A 19348-nucleotide genomic window follows, 5' to 3' on the forward strand; every position below is an offset into this window, starting at 1 on the left:
TCAGGCTCCTCACTCATTAAGATGAAAGACTCCTGTCTTTTTCAGGAAAAAAAAACAGATCTACGCCTATGGGATGTCAAGCCATCCATGTCCTGTCAACTGAGTAATTACAATTCGTCATTCCGTAGCAACTCTCACATTAGTTCTGCTGACATTGCTTCCTCATGTTTCTGTCAAGGTGGCAGACAGAACATGACACTCACATATGTGAAACCAGATATCAGCAAGGCCGTTCAAACTCAATGTGAGTAGAGAGATAATGGGAACTGCAGACGCTGGAGAATCCGAGATAACAAAGTGTAGATCAAGGGTCTAGGCCCGAAACGTCAGCTTTTGTGCTCCTAAGATGCTGCTTGGCCTGCTGTGTTCATCCAGCTCCACACTTTATTATCTCAATGTGAGTAGATTTCAGTTCTGCCAGAGTAAGGGATCTGAGTGTGTAATTATACTTTTTTATAATAGTTGTAAATGGTCTCGAAGGGCAAATTATGTTGGTTGAACAATAAAGCTGTCAAACTATTTAAGTGGCCAGGTCTTTGAAAATTGTCATAAACATATATGCAGCAGTTATACTTCAGGGTATTTTTAAGCAGTAGTAATGATTAGATATATTCCACATCTATCATTATCACAGTGGGGACATTGTAAGTTCATATTGTGAATATCTCAAAGTGTTTTTTTAAAGGATTGGCTGGCATTGATGTAGGGTTACAAATACAAGTATTTGTTTTCATATGGCATTAAGTATTTGGGGGGATGTAAATATACTGAATGGGAGTGGGACATTTTTATATTGTGAATTCTGCGATAGCTATTTAGAACATTATTCTATTTCACCTCAGCACAGCTCCTGATGTCTACCTATGGTGGATATTGAATGAGTTGGAACAGAGATTGTGATGCTAGTGAGTGAAGGGTGGAAAGGCAATGAATTGGCTTGGGTCAATGTATGGGTCAATGGCGACTATAAGGGGAATTAGATCATTGGTGGCTTAGTTTGGCATGGAAGGTATGAGGGATCCTAAGGATGGGTAGGACAATAGTTAGGTATAATTGGTTATCAACGTCAGTTGTGGGTAATGAAGGCATGGGTGGGCATGAGTTGGAATGTATGCACATGAGGACTGGGGGTAAATAAAAACTGAAAGAACTGTGAATACTGTAAATCAGGAACAAAAACAGAAGTTGCTGGAAAAGCCCAGTTGGTCTGGTAGCATCTGTGAAGAAAAGATCAGAGTTAATGTTTCAGGTCCTGTGATCCTTCCTCAGAACATATGACAGTTGGGAAAACATTGGTCTATATGGAGAAAATAAGGAGGGGGATGGGGTAGAGAGTAAATGATAAGATAGAGCCTGAAGAGAGAGAAGACCAGTTGGATTGACAAAGGAGTTGATAGCAATCTGGCTAGGAGGGTGAATAGTTGTTAATGGGGACTGTTAGTGTGCAAGCCGGAAGAACAACACCTCATTTTCCGCTAGGGGACCCTGCAGCCCTCCAGACTCAATATTGAGTTCAATAATTTTAGGGCCTAAATTGTCCCATGTCCTAGCCCTCTATGTCACACATCAGGCCTTGATATCACATAGCCTGCCATTACACACTACCCATTGTTAGTCACTAACAACATTAACAACTATTCATCCTCCTAGCCAGATCGTTATCAACTCCCTTGTCTCTCCAACTGCTCTTCTGTCTGTTTGGGCTCTACCTCAACTTCCTCCCTATTTTCTGCACATAAACTGACATTTTCCCAGCTACCATCAGTTCTGAGGAATGGTCAAAAGACCCAAAATGTTAACTCTGAATTTTTTTTCACAGATGCTGCCAGATCTGCTGAGCTTTTCCAGCAACTTCTGGTTTTGTTCCTGAGGAGTGGGAGTGTTGGTGAGGAGCTGCAAAGGCTAATGGCTGGAGGATCTTAAGTTTAAGAAAATAATAGGAACAAAGCCTTTTAAACAGTCAATCTTGACGCTCAATAGCTGAAGTAGGTGCCTGCAATCTGAGCCCTTGGGGTGATGACACCGACTGCACCCTGCATCCTCCAGCTTGTAAAGAAGCTGCACTCCACAGATCAGGATATTTTTATTGGAGGTGGGCGCAGCAAGATGGGGAATTTCACAACTTCCACTATGCAACTTAGAAGCAAAGATTTAGGTCATGAAAGGCATTACTAGATAAATGGGAGTCTTTCTTTTCTCCTCTGCCTCAAGTAGACAACTTAACTTTCCTACTTTACTGAGTAAGATTTGCCATGTTGAAAGCAATGAACTGCTGGAACTGCATAAATAAATTTTGTCCAAGATTATTGCAAAGAATTATTGCTGTTACAATGCGATTTATTAATCTACTCTCCGATAAAACTGTAGCAGAGTGGCTCAGTGGCTGGCATCGTTGCCTCACAGTGCTATGGACCCAGGTTGGATTCCAGACCTGGGTTCAATTCCAGCCTTGGGCGACTGTCTGTGTGGAGTTTGCGCATTCTGTCCGTGTCTGTGTGGGTTTCCTCTGGGTGCACTGGTTTCCTCCCACAGTCCAAACTTGTGCAGGTTAGGTGGCTTGACTATGCTGAATTGCCCATAGTGTCTAGGGTGGGATGCTCTTCAGAGGGTTGGTGTGAACTCAATGGGATAAATGGCCTGCTTCCACACTGTAGGGATTGTATGAAAAGCTTGAAATATGAATTAGAAACAGTCAACCAGTGTGAAGTGAGAGACCAAATTAGCCGGGCACTGTTCCTGATGCCAGAACCAAATATATGCGCTACTTTTTTTTAGCTTTCATTTCCATTTCTTACACATTTTCAATTAAAATGCAAGGTGCTGACAGTGTGCAGGAGAAACACATGCAGTTCAGCAGTGGGGGAAACTTTTTCTGATGAAGCCTGGTAAATGATCACAGCTAAGAGTGGGCTATAAATGAGCCTACTGGCCAAGCAAAGAGGCTTTGCATCATGGCCATAGCTTATCTGTAGATGTACATTGTCATTAACATAAGGCATTTTGAGAAAACAAAGGCTGGTAAGGCTGTTTATTCCAAACTTAAATTTCGCTTGCAAATACGTTATATTGATATCATTTGACTCAAATGTGCATCATGATTATTTGTGGACAGCTAGTGTGTACCTTATGTTTGCCGCACATTGATGGTGAAATCACACAGGGTAATGGAGAACATCTCCTCGATTGCGGAGGATACAATTTTTGTGGTTGGTGTTCGGTCTTTATTAAATGGTCAGGTTAGCATATAGTGTTGCACTCAACACACTATGGGATATTGCTGACTTTGCACACTCAACTAGCCCTCCATTCTACACATTACCAAGAACATTGTTTGAGATCACGTTCACTGGGCACAGTTGTAATGTTATAGATGAACTCAAAGCTGTGAGATACACCAAGAGGTGGACAGTTTTGACCCGATTGTATTCATGAGATAATTCATTTTTTTGGCCTTGATGGACTAGCCCTGTGCTGCTGTTTTTTCTGGGCACCCAAACCCACTATCAGTCCCCAACGTGAGCACAGTGAGCTCCCTAGTTATTGAACAGTAATCTCACAGACATTGGTCTCTACCATACCCTGAACACAGGCCCTTCCCACTTCACTCCTTATGCACCCTACCCTACCCTCTGCATTCCTATGGATTCTTTCTCCAGTGCACCATATGCCCAAGCCCACTCCACAGCCACCTCCTGCCCTCAGCATTGACTTGCCAATCCCAAGGCCTTCATGTAAACAGCTTTCACCTGCTCCTTTCCTTGTGCTGCAGGGTTAAACAAGGACCACCACTGACTCCAGCCACAATAGCACAAAGCCACCTTGTGCATGCCATTTATAAACAAACGTGAGCCAAGTGTGACCGGATTCTTCCACACTGCTGATGCTATCTTGCAGGTAGAAGTTTATTAACAATATGAATTTTCATGAATGCAAATTAATTACATGTATGAGATGGTGAAGCCCAACACACCCTAAACATGCCATTGACATCATCTCTGGTCAACAGAATGTCTACATTTTGCATCCTACTTCATTCAATCACCTGCTCATCATACTTCCTGCTGTTGGGGGATAGGGAGGCACCAAAATAGCCCCTTTCCAAGATAACAAAGTGTGAAGCTGGATGAACACAGCAGGCCAAGCAACATCTCAGGAGCACAAAAGCTGACGTTTCGGGCCTAGACCCTTCATCAGAGAGGGGGATGGGGTGAGGGTTCTGGAATAAATAGGGAGAGAGGGGGCAGACCAAAGATGGAGAGAAAAGAAGATAGGTGGAGAGGAGAGTATAGGTGGGGAGGTAGGGAGGGGACAGGTCAGTCCAGGCAACTCATATTCCGCTTGGGAACCCTGCAGCCCAATGGTATCAATGTGGACTTCACCAGCTTCAAAATCTCCCCTTCCCCCAACGCATCCCAAAACCAGCCCAGTTCGTCCCCTCCCCCCACTGCATCACACAACCAGCCCAGCTCATCCCCTCCCCCCACTGCATCCCAAAACTAGTCCAGCCTGTCTCTGCCTCCCTAACCTGTTCTTCCTCTCACCCATCCCTTCCTCCCACCCCAAGCCGCACCTCCATTTCCTACCTACTAACCTCATCCCACCTCCTTGATCTGTTCGTCTTCCCTGTACTGACCTATCCCCTCCCTACCTCCCCACCTACACTCTCCTCTCCACCTATCTTCTTTTCTCTCCATCTTCAGTCCGCCTCCCCTTCTCTCCCTATTTATTCCAGAACCCTCAGCCCATCCCCCTCTCTGATGAAGGGTCTAGGCCCAAAATGTCAGCTTTTGTGCTCCTGAGATGCTGCTTGGCCTGCTGTGTTCATCCAGCTTCACACTTTGTTATCCTGGATTCTCCAGCATCTGCAGTTCCCATTATCTCTAGCCCCTTCCGAAGCCTGCCAAATGTTCAGGTCAATGCCCTTTCATCAGAACTGGTTTTATCCTTTATTTTCCCATATTCGTTTCAATTCATGTCAATTCTGACTCAAAATCCCAGCTCACTGTTTATTGCTTCAGCTAAATTATTTAAGTGCAAACACAACCGACTTTGAATCATTACAGAGTTGGCTTTACTGACAGGAGATATGTGTAATTTATTCGACTACAACCTTCAGAAAGACCGGGGTTAAATAGATGATCCTGACTCGAGAAATCTCGACAAAAGACATCCTTCTTTGTTTATGACGATGTCTGTGTAAACATTACTTCCTTGAATCATCAAACACGACTGGGCAATTTTGTTCTGTGGAAAATACAAAACTGCCCCTTTTTGTTTAAAAAAGGGAAAAGAAATAATTTTCACATATCGGCCGAGGGAAGAAAATAATAATTGGGGAAATTAAAAAAATCCCTCTGACTCAGTTTGGACAATCTGGGGAATTTTTTTGGGGAAGGGGGGGATGGGAGAAAACTTCTCGGGAACGAGACAATAGCAACGTTGTAACCGAACATAAAATGTTGCAAGATAAGTTCAAAATAGTATCTCCTGAAACATTAGCCCTGTGTGTGAGAGAGATATGAAGATTTTATGTATTTTTCTTTCCCCAGGAAAAAAAAGGGCCAGTGAATAAGAATAAGCGCATGCGTTTGTAGTGAGGGGGGTTGGAGGGAGATGAGGGGAAGTCAAACCCGGCCGCCTGGATCGCGGAGCGGGCACCGACTGTACCGCCTCGCCGCCAAGGGGACTGACACCACGGCAGCTTTCCGCATTTCAGCGGAAACCCAGGAGAGTGGGCTGGGAGGAGATTTTATTTTTTAGTAAAAAAAACAAGAAAATAAAGGTGTGAAGGGAGCTGTTGAGCCAAGGCCTCTTCACCCCTCCCCTTTATTTTTTATCCCCCCCCCCCTCCCTTGTCTTCATCCAAGCCTTCCTCCTTGGAACCGGGTCTTCTCGCTCCGTGAAGCCCCTGGTTTCAGGGCGAAGGTGTGTGTTTATTTTTGTTTGGGGGGGAGGGGGGGTTGGGTACAAATACACACAGGGTTAGAGAGAGGGAGATGGCTCGACCGAGGCCGAGAGACTACAAGGCTGGCGATCTGGTCTTTGCCAAGATGAAGGGCTACCCGCAGTGGCCGGCGAGGGTGAGTAAAGGAGTTGGGGGCAAGGGGTGGGGGGGAGAAGCATGGATGGAGGGGGAAGGTAGGTGGAGGGAGCTGGAGGCGGACAGCGACGCTGCCTTCCTCCGTCCCCCGGCTACTGATGCAACCTAGTGCCGGAGCCAGGGGCCAAGCTGCTCCCTCCGTCTCTCTCCTCTGGGTTGACATGTTTTCTGTTGTTGTTGTGCGAACAAACCATTATATAACTATTAGCATTTGGAATGGACGAAGTGATCTCCTTGAGCAAGGAGAGGATTCAAAGGATTTGGTGTCGTTGAACTGTTCGCGTGTGCGTGTGTGTGTGTGAGAGAGAGAGAGAGCGCTTACTCGATCCTTAAAAGAGACCGAATACCAACTGAAAATGGGGGGAGGAGGGAGATAACGTGAACACCCCACTGAATGCATCAGTTCATGTGACTCATTCTCACAATTTACAATCTGTTCGGCTCAGAAATAAATGTAAATGAATCCAGTGTTCCAAGCTTGTTGGAAGTCACAGTTCGCCAGCAGGTAGGGCACACATCTTGGCCTGGCTCCCAATTTGTATGGCACTAGAATCAACCCCGTGGTTCCCAGGTATTTTCATTGGTCCCGGGGAGATAAAGATGGTGATTAAACGTTGCAGCATTCAGTGGGTGTAATAATGTTTTGGAACATCATGTGTAAACGTTATCGTGTGTGTGTTTATTGTTCTGCTTTGACAAGTGGTAAAAAAGATGCAAGGTAGGATGTTCATCATTCTGAAATCAATATCACGTTGCTCTGACTCATGTTGTCACACACACAATGCTTGCAGTCAGGTGTTGTTGGCAAGGTGGTGAGGAAGTGTGACCGAAAAGCTAACATCCATCCAGGAGATGACTTTTGAGGTCAGGTTTTCCTGACACGAGCCCAGTGTCTGTTCTGTGAGGAGGGAGTAAAATAATTTGCCTCACACAGTCAGACTTGGTATAAAGTGTGTCACACAACTTACCAGCCTTTCCCTGTAGTGTGTAACAAGCTCGCACAGAATGTGTGAGAGCTTTATTTCGTGCATTTGATCATTCAAGTGAGGGTGTTGATGTTGTTTTCAGAACTTTGCCACTTTCTGTAGGATCAATGCTCATAGCATCACCATGTGACAGGAAGGCTCTATAAACAAGTCCCAGTGACCTTGTTCTCAGTGACCTTGTGAGGTACATGGATGGGCAGGGAGCAAATGGACACAGACCCTTAGAAAATAGATGACAGGTTAGACAGAGGATCTCGATCGGCGCAGGCTTGGAGGCCCGAAGGGCCTGTTCCTGTGCTGTAATTTTCTTTGTTCTTTGTTTCTTTGACCTGTGGCTTCCAGGTCAAATAGTTACATGATTTTAAAATTCTCATCCCATTTATAAATCCCTTTGTAGACTCCCTCCCTTTTGTATGCTTCTGGTCCAACATTAATCTTCTGCCTTCAGGTTGGCTAAAGAATTATTGGTTCAAGGTAGGCGATTCTGTCAGGTGATGTTATTATTCAAGATGATTCGGAAATGATATGATGGATTTTTGTGGAGTTGCAGAGATACTAGGACCTTTATAAATGGTGGGCAGGGCCTTAATCCATCTGAGTTGGTGATAAGTTGGCATAGGGGCTTTCAGGGGCCATGAGGCCCGATGGGCATGGGTTGTTATCATTTGGTGTGTGCGAACATGGGGAATGGGTGGGATTGTGAGGAGGCCAAGGTGAGAATTCCCAGCACGGATCTCTTTGGCACCACATGTTGCACCTTGCCAACCAGGGAAAAAAAACCATTTACCCATACTGAGATAACGGGAATTGCAGATACTGGAGAATCCAAGATAACAAAGTGTGAAGCTGGATGAACACAGCAGGCCAAGCAGCATCTTAGGAGCACAAAAGCTGACGTTTCGGGCCTAGACCCTTCATCAGATGGGGTCTGGGCCCGAAATGTCAGCTTTTGTGCTCCTAAGATGCTGCTTGGCCTGCTGTGTTCCTCCAGCTTCACACTTTATCTTATTTACCCATACTCTCGCTGCTTCTCATTAGCTAGCCAAACTTTTATCTGTACCAATAAGCTAGCCCTGACATCATGACCTTCCCTTTTTCTGCACTAACTTTTGTTATGGCACTTCATCATATGCTTTCTAGTAATCGAAGTACAGTATATGCACCGTTTTGTGAAACAGTGCAGTTTACGTCCTTAAAAATCTCTTAAAAGATTGGTTAAGCACGAATTCCTTTTCACAAAATCATGTTGACTTTCCTTGGTTACTTGAACTTGACTAATTGCCCTGCAATAATTTACTTTGTGACAGCTTCTAACATTTTCCCTCTGTGCTAAGTGGCCTATAGTTCATTGCTTTCTGTCTCCCTCTTTTTTGAAAGAAAGAGTTAGTTACATTTGCTATTTTCTAATTTAATAGGACCTTCTCAAATTTAGGAAGTTTCCAAAAATTAAAACCATTGCATTGACTGTCTCACCTGTCACTTCTTTTAAAAGCCTAGCATGAAGTTTTAGCAGGATCAAGCCACTTGTCAGCCTGCACCCTGAACAATTTACTTCATACCACTTCACTGCTTTTTTCCTGAGTCCCTCCCTCCCCTCCGTTTTCTGATGTATTATTGCTTCTGCTATGTTACTTTTATATTCTGTGGTAAAGACTGATTCAGAAAACTTTTTCAATTCATCAGCACTTCTTTTCTTTTCACAAGAAAAAGATTCTTGGGTCTCCCTTTCTACAGGACCAATGCTCATAGCATCACAATGTATGTCAAGAAGGCTGCATAAGCAAGTCCCAATCACCTCGTGCTCATTGACCTGTGGCCTCCAGTCGAACAATTATGTGACCTGAAAATTCACATCCCGTTTACAAATCCCTCTGTAGACTCACATCGCCCTCTCCTTGTATGCATCTCCAATTCTAAAGCATCTGACTTACCTCTACTGCTCCAATTCTGGTCGTTCCCTGATTTATATTGGATGTTACCTTTGCACCAGTCTTCACTTAGATGATAAAATATTTTTTTCAATTCATCTGCCACCTCTTTGTTTTCTTAAACAATTCTTAGGACAAATGATCACTTTGCAGAATTTAAAAGGGAGTTAATAGAAACTATCTAATTTTTATATATGGCTAACTTGCTATCATACACTAAATCTGATTATAATCAGTGGTCATTGGATGAATTTGCCTTCAGTATATCCGCTTATACTTTTTTACCTGGTAAAAACTTCAGGTTAGAGCTTCCACCTCTCTTTCCTCTCCTCCACATCAACAATTGCCAAAGTTTTTTTATCATCTGCCCTAAAACTCCTTAAGTGGCTTAGGGTCAGATTTTGTTGCTCTGATCTGAAACAGGCTACTATTTTAAACACATATAGATCGTTACTGTTTGTTATTATCATAGCTGTTTCCATGCTAGCAATTACAGTACTTTCATTATCATAACTTCAGCCAATCAAACTTGTCATCCTCAGAGTGAGGTCATTCATCTTAGGCTTATGCCAGTTGTAGTTGGAAGCACAGAATAAATATCACACAATGATCACAATTAGTACGGAATACTTCAGTTGACTATTAAAACTAAACTCCAGATGCCTGTTACATTGCATTCCTTTCAGGTCTTCCAAAAGCTATTGTACAGTCATGCAGAACAGTACGAAGCCATTCAATCATCTATATTGACTCTTTGAAAGTGCTATCAAATTAATTCACAAGAACAGGGTGAAATGTGAAAAGGAGTAGGCCATTCATCCCCTTAATCCTGCACCAACATCCAACTGGATCATGGCTAATCTTCTCCCTCAACACCATTTTCTTGCAATATCCCCTATAACCTTTAATACCTAGAAAACTAACGATTGATGTCTTGACTATACTCCATGATTTGAGCCTTCACAGAATGGTTTGTCTTTTATTCTTAGACTTTATCCCATAGTTCAAGACCCTTTAGACCACATGAAAGAGCATTCCTTAATCTCCACTGCTGAGCCCTGAAAGCATTTTATATGTGTCTCATTCTCCTAAATTTTGGAGAATTTGGACCCAGGGTCTTCCTGGAGAACAGTAATACCCATTCCAGGGAGCAGTCTGGTGAACCGTTGTTACACTCCTCTTGACAAGTTTATGCTTCCTTGGGTGAGGAGACTAAAACTGCACATGACACTCCAGATGTAGTCTCACATTATCAGCAAGGCTTTTGTTTTTACTCCTGGACTTTCAGTGGGAAGACAGTAGATAAGTTACTCATTGCAGATTTTTATAGACTCTGATCTGCTGTTGCAGCCTATATTTATTATGACTAGTACAGTTCAGTTTATTGTCTGTAGTAACCCCCAAGGAGTTAATAGTGGGGGATTCAGTAATTTTGGGGCAGTGTGGTGCACATGTTTACGGCCAAAGATGGGTGCCGGTCAAATAGTTGCTTTGTTCTGAAAAATGTTGAGGTCCTGGAATGTTGTTGGAGATGTACTTGTCACACAAAAGGAGAGTATACTTGATTTGTCTTGAGGCTCTGAGGAGTCTGGAGGTCATGTACTGCAACTTTATTCTGCATCATCAGCAAAAAAAACCACTCCCTGGATTTACAATGCAAATTTTGGTATTTGCATGGTAGTTTATTGTTTCCCTACCCTGGTTTGTTGTGTATTTTGTCAATGCTGTCTGGTGGTTAGAGTAGATGAGATGATCGGCAGCCAGCTGTTGATAGGAGCCACTTAGACTGAGGGTGCGTAATATGCCTTTGAACAGGGTCACCTGATAATCCACCAGCTGGTTCACCCATGTGTGTTGTAGCTGTGGCTGTTCAATCCTGCTTCTCTCTAACATTATTTTAGCTGAATGGAGACAGAATTTATGGGATCAGTTTTTACTACTTTGAAAGTTTGAGCTATACCAGCTTCCCATCACGTTCCTTTGCTAAACATCCGTGCGTGTCTGGTAGTGACGTGGAGAAGGAGACTGCTGGATCTATGAAACTTTCTGTTAGACTCCCTCCATCCAACTTGTAAACATATTCAATCTGGCTATGATTGAAGGCACTGTATAAATAAAATCTTGCCATTGTAGATACCTGATCTTAAACTAAAAACCTGAACATTCATGAACAATATTGTGTTTGTGTGACCACCTCCCTCCATTGAGGCCTTACTGTTGCCTATAAAGTTCCATCATGTTAAATGTTGGACTGGTGTTTAGAAATACCTCTGCAAAGTGACATGGAATATATTTTAGTTTAAGGACATTGTATATAAAATAACATGTGTTTGTCTATCCACCACGATATGGAGATGTTTGAAAACCCTTTACAGCCAATGACAGTGCATGTTGGTGTTGCCCTTCTGTATAACTGTACAGAGTTAATAACGGACTTCACACTCTCAAGCTTATCTTTACACAGTTTGGTAGGCAGTAACAAATTACTCCAGGTCATTCTTCTCAAAGTGTGGTCTTGTTTTACCAAGAGGCTCCTTCGAATGTCCCTGGAAGAGAATGTGCTCCTCCATATCCCTTATGGGCTCCACTTTACTCATGTTTAATGACTTGCCCAAACCGCTCCATCCCCCATTCCTTTCATTAGCACATGCACTGCTGTTCTGAGAAATTAGCTTGTTCTGACTTCTGCTTGGGGTTCTTTCAGAACAACAACCATAATTAGAATTCTGCACAACGAATAATTACAATGCTATGTACCATCAACAATAGCCGAAGTCATACCTGCAAAAGTAAGGCAGGTATGATTTTGAACAGTTAAAAATAAGAGGAGAAGGATGGAAATGGCTCTTTTCCTGCTTCTGTTAAGTTCTTTGTTCAATTATTTGCAATAGGACCTCCCTAGAACACAGGCAACAGCCTGAGATTTCTGATCCATCTGTTACGTGGGTTTGCTTTCCTTGGCTTAAAAAGAAAGATTTGGATTTATGTAGTATCTTACACAATCACAGGTCATCCCAAAGTGCTTTACAGTGATAAGCACTGCACAGCCACTGTTGTACAGGAAATATCTGAGTTAATTTATATGCCAGTAACTCCCACAAACATCATTGTGACAATGGCCACACCATCAGTTTTGTGATGCTGACTGAGGGATAGACATTGGCCAAACCCCGAGAGTGACTCATTGCCCTTAGTCACAATAGTGCTCAGGGTTCTTCTTGTGCCCACCTGAATGGGCAGACTGAATGCTGAAAGATGGCACTTGTGACAGGGCAACCTTTGCTCACTAATATCCCAGGGTATCAGCGTGGATTTTTGTGCTGGATTAGAACTTGAACACAATTTTATGGTTCTGAAGTGAGAGTTCTACCAAATCAGCTGCTTTGTGCTGCAAGCCAAAGTTTTGAGATGTTTGAACTATAGCTTTCAGAACAAGTGTCCATTCTGAATCACACCATGTGTGAATTTAACACAGATATCATGCTACTGCTTTGTTATAAATCTTTTTAATAATGTTGTGGTGCTCTTTCCAGTACAAGATATTCCAGTAATGGGTGAAGTGTGTTCCCTTCTGTTTGTGTCCTTGCATGGTCCGCTGAATATGTTGCCGAGCTGCCTGAGGCAAAAGTCAATCCATTAAGGTCATGAGGAATTTTACTCATCTACTCCATACTGAGATGTTTTGGCATAATTTGTGTCCTTCGTATAAACTTGGGCCCCATGTGCCCTCTCAAGTGGAAGTAAAAGAAATCCCGCAACGTTTTTTTTTAAAGCCAAGCAAAGGAATTCTCCCAGTGTCCAGGCCAATATTTATCTCTCAACCAATATCAATAAAAGCAGATGTTCAAGTCATTCATCATACTGGTGATTGTGAGAGCTTACTGTTTGCAATTTGGCAGCAGTGCTTCCTCTGTCACAAGAGTGAGTATACTTTAAAAGTCCTTCAGTATACAGTATTGAATACTTTATTGGCTGTAAAGTTCCTTCAGCTTGTAAAACGATCTATATAAATTCAACTTTCTATTTTTACTATACTAGTTAGGTTTTAACTCTGGAATCGGTGGGTTTTTTTTGTCTCTAGGGTAGAGGAGATGGTATTTACTCTTGCCATATCTTCATTCTAGATTTGCCTCATTGAAGTTTTAAAAGGAGGGTGTAAGGAGGGTTTGAACTGTATAACCGATCAGTCTCAAGTCCTGTGTAGTACTAGGTCCTCTCTTAAATAGAGAGGTAATGGCTGTTTACTAAAAAGACACCACATTTCCAATTTTTTTTTATAATACCATGCATGCGATAACGATGGAACTTCTCAAGGTGCACATTGTAATCTTGCACATCCCCATTTATTCTGTACTTTGGAGATGAGCTGATTAGCACTCTAGTGAGTCAAGGTCATTTGTAAACCTACATGCTGATATATTTTTACAAATGAACAAACAGAATGCTGATTTGGTGAATTTCAAACCACTTATCAGAAAATAACAAAGGTGTTGCAATATCCTTGCCTGCCTCTGACAATAGGCTAAATTCAAAACCACAGACTAGCAACAATCCTGAATCTAATTGGGCCTAATCTTAAGGAGTCATCTGCTGCTGAGGTGAGCAAAATAATCAGTGATTGGCCAGCTGAGCTGCCAGTCACAGCTCTTGCCAACCTGTTGGAAGTGGGTTCCATTGGCAGCTCCCATGTCACTGGACTGAAATGAGTGAAACCATCCCAACATATTGTGTGAATCATACTTAAAGGTATTAATCAACCTCTCAGTCACAATCTGACATGACATGTAAGAAATGCAGTTTTAAGGAAGACCTTTTTCTAGACTTAATCTTTGTTGTTAGCTGCTTCTGTGGTTTTAACCCCTTGTGAGGTTCACTTTAATGAGAGCAGTCACCTGGTGTGAACTTCAATGGCAACTCCAGTACTTTTTACCACCCTAATTAGCCATGGGAAAATGCTGGTGAACTATCTCATTGACATGTTGCAGATTGTGTGATGTATAAGTTGGGAACTGAAGGAATGTGACTCAGCTTTGATGAAAGAACGGAGACATATTTCCAAGTCAGAATGGTGTGTAGCTTGGAGGGGAACTTGCAGGTGATTGTGTTGCTATGTATCTGTAACCCCTTGTTCTTCTAAACTGTAACCTCAATTCCATATTTTTACCTACCCCCAATAATATTTCATGCCCTTGCTCACTAAGCATCTATCCACCTGCCTTCAAATTATCCAAGAACTGTGCTTCTACTGTCTTTGAGGAAGAGAATTCAAAAGGCTGGCAACCATCTGAGAGAATATAAACTCATCTCTCTTAAAAGTGCAACCCATTATTTTGGAACATAACCTCCTAGTTTTTGATTCTCCAACAAACAAAATGACATACACTCTGTCAAACCACCTCAGGATCTTTTCTTAATTTATTAATGGGGTATTGGCTTGACCGACTAGACTAATATTTATTGCCTGTGGATGTGAGTTTGCTCGCTGAACTGGAAGGTTAGTTTTCATACGTTTCGTCACCTTTTTGTTTATTTGAAAAAATATACTTTATTCATAAGATGTACAAAAAATAAAACATATTTATACACCTACCCAGTCATGCAAGCCGCTCCGGGTTACCCAGGGGGTACGTATACCAACTAAAGGAAAAAAAACAAACAAAGAAGAAAAAAACACAAAGCAAATAAAATACCCCGGCAGTCGTCACCCCGCACAGTCCCAGTTGGCCCCCTGACCGGTTGGGGAAGGCGCCAGCTGGGTCCAGTTACCAGATAGGGCCCTTTTTTCTATTCTGGACGAGGGGTTTCATACCGTGGTCTTTCCCCACCGCGCCTTGGCGGCGGCTGCCCCAAGCTTTAGCGCGTCACTCAGCACGTCGTCCTGGACCTTGGAGTGCGCCAGTCTGCAACATTCGGTCGGGGTCAGTTCTTTCAGCTGGCAGACCAGCAAGTTGTGGGGAGACCATTGATGGTCCTCCAGGCGCAGTAGATGTTGGTCTCGGTGTGCGTCCTGGGAAACAGCCCGTAGAGCACGGAGTCCCACGTCACGGACCTGCTCGGGACGAACCTTGACAAACACCACTGCATCCCCCTCCGGACCTCCTGTGCATAGGCACACTCCAGAAAGAGGTGATCAACAGTCTCATCCCCCCCTGCAGTCACCTCGAGGGCAGCGTGTGGTGGCGCAGAGATTCCGGGCATGCATAAAGGATCTCACTGGCAGAGCCCCTCTCACCGCCAGCCAAGCAATATCCTTGTGCTTGTTTGAAAGTTCTGCTGATGAGGCATTCTGCCAAACAACTTCGGCAGTCTGCGTGGGGAACCACGTGACAGGATCCACCCTCTCCTTTTCCCGAAGGGTCTCGAGGATACTATGTGCTGACCACTGCCTGCCGGCCTTGTGGTCAAAGGTGTTTCCCTTCAAAAATTTCTCCACGAAGGACAGGTGGTACAGAACCGTCCAACTACTTGGAGCGTTCCGCAGCAACGAGGCCAGGCCCATCCTTCGCAACACTGGGGACAGGTAGAACCTCAGTAAGTAGTGACACTTGGTGTTTGCGTACTGAGGATCTGCGCACAGCTTGATGCAGCCGCACACAAAGGCAGCCGTCAGGGCGAGGGTGGCGTTCTGTACGTCCTTTCCCCCATTTTCCAGGTCTTTGTACATGGTGTCCCTGCGGACCCGGCCCATCCTCGACCCCCCCCCAAATGAAGTGGAAGATGGCCCGGGTGACTGCAGCGGCGCAGGTCCAGGGAATAGGCCAGGCCTGCGCCACATACAACAGTACCGAAAGCCCCTCGCACCTGACAACTAGGTTCTTACCCGCGATGGAGAGGGACCGGAGCGTCCGCCTGCCTAGCTTCTGCTTCAATTTGGTGATACGCTCCTCCCAAGTCTTAGTGCACGCCCCAGCTCCACCAAACCAAACACCCGGCACCTTCAGGTAGTCTGTCCTGACGGTGAAGTGGATGAAGGAGCAGTCGTCCCAGTTCCCGAAGAACATGGCCTCGCTCTTACCCCTGTTGACTTTGGCACCTAAGGCCAGTTCAAACTGGCCGCAGATGTCCAATAGTCTACTCGCCGACTGACGATCGGTGCAGAAGACGGCGAAATCGTCCATGTACAGGGAGGCCTTGACCTGAAGGCCTCCGCTGCCTGGGATAGTCACGCCCTTCAGGCTCACGTCCTTCCTGATGGATGCGGCGAAGGGCTCCACACAGCACACGAACAAGGCAGGAGAGAGCAGGCAGCCCTGCCTGACTCCAGATCTGACGGGAAAACTGTCAGATTCCCACCCGTTGATCGAGACTGCGCTAAAGATGTTGGTGTAGAGCAGCCGGATCCAATTGCGGATGCCCTCCCCAAACCCCAGTTTGGAGAGGACGTCCCTCATGTGAGCATGACAGACCCTGTCGAAGGCCTTCGGGTCCAGGCTAACGAGGCAGGTGTCCACCTGCCTGTCCTGTACGTAGGCGATCGTATTCCTGATGAGCGCGAGGCTCTCAGCGATCATCCTGCGCAGCACAGCACAGGTTTGGTCATGGTGAATCACCGACTCCAGGACATACCTGACCTGGTTGGCTACGACCTTGGCCAGGATTTTGTAGTCCACGTTCAGTAGTGAAATGGGATGCCAATTCTTAATTTCTTCCCTCTCCCCCTTCCTCTTGTAAATGAGGGTGATGATGCCCTTCCTCATGGACTTGCAGATTTTCCCTGCCCGAAGCGCACTGTTGTACACCTCCAGCAGGTCCTGGCCGACCAGGTCCCACAGAGCGGAATACAGCTCGACCGGTAAGCCGTCGCTCCCGGGAGTCCTATTCCTCTCCAAGGACTTGAAGGCTCTGGTCAGCTCGTCCAGGGATATTGGCCGGTCCAGCCACTCCCTTGTGCCGTCGTCTGAGACCGCCGTGATAGACGACAGGAACGACTCGGAGGCCGTGCTGTCCGTGGGCTTCGTGTCGTACAGTCCGGCATAGAAGGATGTGCTGAGCGTCAAAATGTCGGGCCGAGTCGACGTCACCGAGCCGTCGTCCTCCTTCAGCTGGCTAAGCACAGAGCTCTCTTTTTGTGCACCTTCTGAAAGAAGAAACGCGAGCACGTCTCGTCCTGCTCCACGGAGCAGACCCTGGACCGGAAGATTATCCTGGAGGCCTACGTGACGAAGAGCGAGGCTTGCTGGCCCCTCACCTCGGGGAAGTCCTCCGTGACATTGACCCCCATCAACTGCAGAAGGAGCAGGTTCCGCACCCTTTTCTGGAGTCGCGACAGCTTTCCCCGCCTCTCTCTCGCCTTCCAAACACCCTTGTGGACAAAGAACCTCTTGATGTTCTCCTTCACCGTCTCCCACCAGTCGCCCGGAGACTCAAAGAGGGGTTTCACGGTTCTCCAACTGGCGTACTCCCTCTTAAGCTCCTCAACGTTCTCTGGGGCAACAGAGTCGTGTTGAGCTTCCACGTCGCTTTGCCGGTCGGCTGGTCGTCCTGTAAGTGACAGTCGGTCAGCAGGAGGCAGTGGTCAGAGAAGAACACCGGCTCGACGCCGGTGGACCTGACCGAGAACGCCCGTGACACAAACAGCAAGTCTATCCTTGAGCGGATAGACCCGTCTGGCCGTGACCGGGTGTACCTCCGCTGCGCTCCATCTGCAGGGGTGCTGAAGACGTCGAGCAGCTTGGCGTCCTTCACTGTGCCCATCAGGAATCTGGACATGACGTCCAGTTGACTCCCCCCACCCGCTGTCCCCACGCCGGATCTTCCATCTGCATCGATGATGCAGTTGAAGTCTCCGCCTAGGATGACCGGCCTGGATGTTGCCAGCAGGGGTGGAAGCCGCTGCAGGACGGCCAACCGCTCACTCCGTACCACTGGGGCGTACACGTTGATCAGCCTCAGGGGAGCGTTCCTGTAGGTGATGTCAGCCACTAGGAGGTGCTCCCCCACCACCTCATGTACTTGAGAGATGGTGAGGTTGCGCCCCCGCAGCAGAATAGCCAGGCCCGAGGAGCGACAGTCATTACCCCCCGACCAGATCGAAGGCCCACAGGTCCAGGCGCCGGACCATTTCCCGTACCTGCCGAGGTGCGGTATCCCGCACTCCTGCAGAAACAGGAGGTCCGCCTTGATGGTGGTCAGGTAGGCCAACGTGGACACACATCTCGCAGTTGACTTGACGCTGCGCACATTAATGCTCGCAACTCGTACCCCCATTGTGGGCAGTGACTGCAGTACCATCCCCAAGTCCAAGGTCCAGCCCCTCCATCTGTCCCTTCATGCCCATTGCCCGGGCTAACTACTGGACGCTGTCCGGGCTCAGGAAACCATCCGTGCTGCCTTTCGGGTGGCATCCCCCCCCTTCGGGGGTACAGCGGCAGGAGAGTCCGGCTCTGGGTCAGGCTGGGGACACGCTGTTTCCTCCTTTCCGCCTGGAAGTTCCGGGGAGCCCTCCAGGGCCCCAGCGGCGCGTGGCTGGGTGCCGTAGGGAGCCTCACGATGCCTCCCGTCACCTGGAAGCGTGGTGCTGCTTTCCTTCTCCCTTGAGATCTTTAGCTTCTGCTTTGGGTGGGCCCCCTCCGAATCTCCCTCGTCAGAGAGGAGCTCTTATAGCCCCCCTGTAACTGCCTCTTCCCGCCTGATGGTTGCAGTTCCTGGGCCTGCCGACGCACCTTCCTCCTCGCTTTCTGGACCGTTGCCGCCTCCATCGACTCCGGGTTGTCGGGGGGGAGCGGAGCCTGGAGGGGCGCTTTGCTGGCCTCGGGCCTCTCCTGCACGTTAGTGGGGTTCCTGCAGGGCCCTGGTGCCTTCCTCTCCTCCGGGGGGGGGGGAGCGCTTGCAAAGCTTGGGACTCCTGAAGGTCACACCGTAATAACCTCCTCCGGGGAAATCCTGCAGGCAGTAAGTGTCTGCAGCAGCGAACCCGCAACAGTCCAACAGGACCCTCTTCACGAAGGAGGTGCGGTCTACAGGTTCACCTTCATCCACCTTCTTCACAGAAACACGGATGGTGTTCCGGACCCCCTGACCTGGGGCACGAGCACTTGCCGCAGCCATCGTTGCAGGTTGGCTGCTCCCCTGAACCAGCGTTAGGCCAAAGCCAGCATTAAGATCCACCAGTTGCAATTGTGCACAGCCAACCCGACGTCTTCCTTCCACCTCCAACACAGCACTCTCCTCCTCCCAGTCCACAGAAGAGTGGGTCTTTATTGTGTTCGAGATGTAAGCTGGTTCACTGAGCTGGAAGGTTTGTTCCCAGATGTTTTGTCACCATTCTAGGTAACATCATCAGTGAGCCTCCGATCAAGCACTGGTGTTATGTCCCGCGTTCTGTTTATCAGTTT

The 19348-nt window shown here is 46.5% G+C and overlaps 1 protein-coding gene across 1 annotated transcript in view; it reads left to right on the forward strand.

Moving 5' to 3' along the window:
- Positions 1-5415: 5415 nt before the first annotated feature.
- The window catches only part of LOC125467100 (hepatoma-derived growth factor-related protein 3-like), a 117555-nt gene continuing 103622 nt past the window's right edge, over positions 5416-19348 (forward strand). Inside the window, exon 1 of the mRNA XM_048562519.2 lies at positions 5416-6080. Coding sequence (XP_048418476.1) covers positions 5997-6080 — 84 coding nt within the window. The 5' untranslated portion in view covers positions 5416-5996. The remainder of the gene's footprint in view (positions 6081-19348) is intronic.

Source organism: Stegostoma tigrinum, chromosome 33 (genome assembly GCF_030684315.1).
Source record: "Stegostoma tigrinum isolate sSteTig4 chromosome 33, sSteTig4.hap1, whole genome shotgun sequence".
NCBI classification, from domain to species: domain Eukaryota; kingdom Metazoa; phylum Chordata; class Chondrichthyes; order Orectolobiformes; family Stegostomatidae; genus Stegostoma; species Stegostoma tigrinum.